Here is a 4,528-nt window from a genome sequence, read left to right on the forward strand (position 1 = left end):
TATTGGAGATTCAAAAAATCACACATAAAAAACCACTGAATATATTGATTGTCGTGGATTTTTAAAAATTAAATTTGAGTGGTGATTTTAATATTATTTTGGTTTTTATCGTTAAAAGGAAATTGTTTATTTAAAAAAAGAACAAAATCTTGACGAAGACCCCAAAAATTAAAATGATCACGATTAGCGAGTTGAAAAAAAAGAAAAATAATCCCAACAGAGAGATGGGATGTGACTAAAACACTGGATATTGTTTGTATCTATAAGAGGTCAGACACATCCAACGGTTCAGATTCGCGATCTCAAACACAATCTATTAGATATTGTGCATCAACACGTGACAACTCAATGCATCGAAACATTACCTTCTGTGATCCAAAAGTCGATGTTAGCGTACATGTTTGGCACCAACTCAAACACCACCAACGATAAATAAATAATTAGAAAACTCTAAAAAAAAAAAATTAATTGCTTTATATATCAACCAAACCATTAAACTTTTCTTTATATTCCATTTTCTTCTCCATCTCTCTTTCTCCCCCCCTGCCCAATTCCAAGCTTTTCTCTCCTTGCATGAAGCAACTATTTCTTCTTTCCAATTCTCCGGTATTTCCAAGGTTTGGTTTCTTTCATACTACCAAGACTTTTCCCTTGTCCAAGTTTTTTTTTCTTTTTTGAACTTGTGACAATTGCTGCAGCAAGTAGTGAACCGAACATGTCTCGCACTTGCTCACAGTGTGGGAACAACGGCCATAACTCTCGTACATGCGGGGAGGCCGCCGCCGCCCCCTCCGCTGTCTCCGGTTCTGGTGGCAAAACCGGCGGGGAGAACGGTATTATGTTGTTTGGTGTCCGATTAACGAACGAAGGATCGTTTAGGAAGAGTGTTAGTATGAACAATCTTTCCCAGTTCGATCAGGGCCCAGTACCGGACTCCAACGCCGACGCCGGCTATGCCTCAGACGACGTCGTTCACCCCTCCGGTCGTAGCCGCGAGCGCAAGAGAGGTATTAGACCCCACCCCTTATTATATATATATATATATATATATATATATATATATATAAGTACTTCACATATGAATATTTCTATACATCTGATTAAGTTGGTGGATTTTTATTCTGGTTTTTTAGGTGTTCCATGGACGGAGGAAGAACACAAACTCTTCCTGTTAGGGTTGCAGAAAGTTGGGAAAGGGGATTGGAGAGGGATTTCTAGGAACTTCGTCAAAACACGTACGCCGACTCAGGTGGCAAGTCATGCTCAGAAATACTTTCTCCGGCGAAGCAACCAAAACCGCCGGCGCCGGCGATCTAGCCTTTTTGACATCACTACTGACACGGTAAAATTATCGAATGCTCAACAATCTTAAATTTCTTTTCCCCATCACTCGTTCGTCTTGTTGAGATTAAGCTTCCGCTTATCTGATTGTCAACTTTTTACAGTTTAAGGGTTCGATAATGGAAGAAGATCAGGGAGCAAACCAAGAGAACGTAGTTTTGCCAGTTCCGCAGCCACAGATGAAAAGCAATCTCGGCGTATTTAGTATGCCGAATTTTCCGATGAGTATAAGTCCGGTGGTATTACCGGCGAGCGAGCAGAATTCCATGGAGGAGCTGACATTAGGGCTTAGCAACCAGCCAAAGACATCAACCAATCTCATCCGTCCGATACCTGTCCTTCCGGTTCCTCCATCTTCAAAAATGGCTGATCTTAACTTGAACCAGACATCATCCGCGACGGACTTATTGCCTCTGTCGCTGAAGCTCTCGACTCCGATGTCGCCCGACAAGCCGGCAGCGTCGCGTTCTTCGGCTTTCCAGGCGATGTCAAGTGGTGATAACATAATCAGTGTTGCGTGATGGTGAAGATGAAATGATAATATGTAAAGTGTGGAAGATGGAAAGAATGATAAAATAGTGGGATAAAAAAGGTAATTAACTAAAGATCGGGGGAGTTTAGAGAAATAGATTAAGTAGGTGATTAGGTGATTGATTCCTTTTGGGTTGTACAGGTTATGAAAAAAGATGGGCTGTCTTTATCGGTTGCGGGAGGATTCTTGTTTCTTTTGTCTGCTTCCATTTGTGTTTAAATGATAAACAGCTGCACCAGGTACTCTCCCTGTTTATTTGCTGCACTCTATGGAAATAATTAATTAAGATAATCTTAATTTTTTAATTATTATATTAAGTAAGCAACTGGTTCACATTTTTGGGGCAAACTAAATTCAGTCTATTCAATTAAATTGGGTGTAAATAAAAATCTTTTATATTTATGTTTAGTAATATATATATATACATCAATTATTAATAAATTTTTTTCTTAATTAAATTTATAAGTACACACATATATCAATAATAATACAGTAAAAATAACTTCATAATTAAAATAACATTTAAATTGAAGACATACACTAAAATACAATTTAACTCGAATCTACTACAATCTCTTGCAGAAAAAAAAAAAAAAAAAAGTACCAAACATCTAATTAATTAGTTCTTAGTATTATGAATGATAATTTGGTTTAGAAAATTTGAACTCTATATGCCTCTATGAAGAAGGAACCCAAATTTGTCCCGAATTTTTTTAAACTATATTGAACCTATAATTTATCCATAACTCGAAATTAATCGGTTATGGAATGTTAAACTTTCACACCGCTACTTCTCTTTTTCTGCTAACTATAATTCGGCCTAATCCTAATCCATATTTCAATATAAAAAAAAAAACATAGTAGACTGAATTTGGACCAACCCAACAAAGTAGATTTAAGTGCAAAATATAATTTTCCTAATTAGTATGTATAAATATAGATTTTACATGTAGGGTTGAGTGACAGAATTGTGGATTCTTTTTTTTTTTTTTTTTTTTTAACGTACATAAATTACAACATTGTCTAGTTTGCTTTGTAATCAGATGAGATATCATACTTATAGATATATATATGTACATAATTTGTGGGTTTTATAGATTTATTTATCTTCTTTTAGCTTCTGAAATCAGTAAAAGGCTAGAGAGATTGTTTATATATCAGCATTAATTTGCACGATCTGACTTCATGCTTTTCCTGTCTGCCAACAAAATATGAAATGTTGGAAATGAATGGTTTGGCAAAGTCAATCCCCCCAACACCAGTTTTCTCTTCCTTTTCTTTTTTCATTTTCTTCTCCATCTCCACAAAAGTATGTATGAAAATTTTCTTTTTCTAAAATTGCACATAACGTCGCAATTTCGCATCAATTATTTATATATTAATTTATCTGATTATGTTTGAAAAGACGTTTGGATAATGTTATAGATAGATTTAGAGCAATCAATCAATCAATCAATTTAGGCTAGTGTGATTAAGGATTTTGCTTAATACATCAAAAAAATCCTTATGTCGTTTAGCAAAGTTCAAATTCACTACTACACTATCTTTACTCCATTTAAATATAACATATACTTTTAAATTTTTGTCTAAATAAACCTCTATTATTAATGATGTATTAAATATTATTAGCCAGATATTTATGTGACAAAAAATATACTTATGAATACATTAAACTTCAAAAAATATTGTTAATATGACAATTACGTGATTGGTTATACTGTAACGACTCCGAAATCTTCAAATGAGATCAATTATAAATTTAGTACGGAAGCGAAATAAATAGTTAGAATTTATATTCTTTACACAATAACTGAAAGTACCAAATAGGATTTATGGTTATAATATTTTTAAAAGAACAACTAACAACTAAAGAAATAAATTAAAAGTAAACAAAGTGAACGTCATACTCGCAACTCTTTTGTGGATCGGATTCTGGATCCTGATCATCTTGATATGAAATGGTTAATGAAAGAGTGAGTTATACTAGGCTAGTAAGAATATCACGCTACTCACCGACATAGAAATGAGTGTTGGTAGAAATAATAAAGACAACTAATAGAACTCTTAATTAAACAAATTCGTTTATCATAAATAAAATCATTTACCGTCTATTTACCGTAACGAGATTTACAAAAATAACCTATAGAGTTAATAACATAATTCATATCATAATTTCATATGCAATTGGTTGGACAATAAATTTTTTTTTTGCAGCCTACTAGTATCCATGGGGGTCCATAGGGATGTCTCTACTATGCGTGAACCATTTTCTTTAATATTTTCAATTAACGGGTCGTTTTCATACCCCGTCCGGTATGAGCACCAAATTACAAAATCTCGATACCTCATCCGGTATGAAAGTGAAGGTCGTCTCCATACATTGTCCGGTATGAGCGCAAAATTATCAAATCTCAATTTTTCGTCCGGTATGAGGCAACGTTCATGGTAGGGTTCTCTATGTACCCGGTCTGTCCACCATCTCTCAAGATATCCAGTAAAGCTACCGTTTTATTCACCTACTTAATCAAACAATTTTTTGTTTAACTTTAATTTTTAGTTTTTTAATTCAACCATAATCATATAAAACAAGCAAGACATGCATCAAAGGAATATAATCGCATCATCATACCAATTCAGTATATTATCATGCATTCG

General features: G+C 34.2%; 1 protein-coding gene across 3 annotated transcripts; it reads left to right on the forward strand.

Moving 5' to 3' along the window:
- Positions 1-460: 460 nt before the first annotated feature.
- On the forward strand, positions 461-2,115 carry LOC110822897 (myb-like transcription factor family protein). 3 transcript variants are annotated; one of them, XM_022053132.2, is made up of 4 exons: positions 461-617; positions 699-1,007; positions 1,134-1,342; positions 1,446-2,115. In XM_022053132.2, exons 2-4 carry the CDS (start codon positions 716-718, stop codon positions 1,860-1,862), a joined length of 918 nt encoding a protein of 305 aa, XP_021908824.2. In that variant the 5' UTR covers positions 461-617; positions 699-715; the 3' UTR covers positions 1,863-2,115. The 3 variants fall into 3 exon arrangements, 2 of the variants coding, with proteins under 2 accessions (XP_021908824.2, XP_088065777.1); XR_015813998.1 differs by having other exon boundaries at positions 498-1,007; positions 1,446-1,933; positions 2,015-2,115; XM_088209651.1 differs by having other exon boundaries at positions 498-1,007.
- The last annotated feature ends 2,413 nt before the right edge of the window (positions 2,116-4,528 follow it).

Source organism: Carica papaya, chromosome 8 (genome assembly GCF_054855325.1).
Source record: "Carica papaya isolate Zhongbai chromosome 8, ASM5485532v1, whole genome shotgun sequence".
Classification (NCBI taxonomy): Eukaryota; Viridiplantae; Streptophyta; class Magnoliopsida; order Brassicales; family Caricaceae; genus Carica; species Carica papaya.

What these genes read in the sequence shown, in the direction of transcription:
- LOC110822897 (XM_022053132.2), top strand. Translation starts at nt 716, where the DNA reads ATGTCTCGCACTTGCTCACAGTGTGGGAACAACGGCCATAACTCTCGT. An exon ending in TAGCCGCGAGCGCAAGAGAG is followed by an intron (nt 1,008 to 1,133) that starts GTATTAGACCCC and finishes CTGGTTTTTTAG; the next exon opens with GTGTTCCATGGACGGAGGAA. An exon ending in TTGACATCACTACTGACACG is followed by an intron (nt 1,343 to 1,445) that starts GTAAAATTATCG and finishes AACTTTTTACAG; the next exon opens with TTTAAGGGTTCGATAATGGA.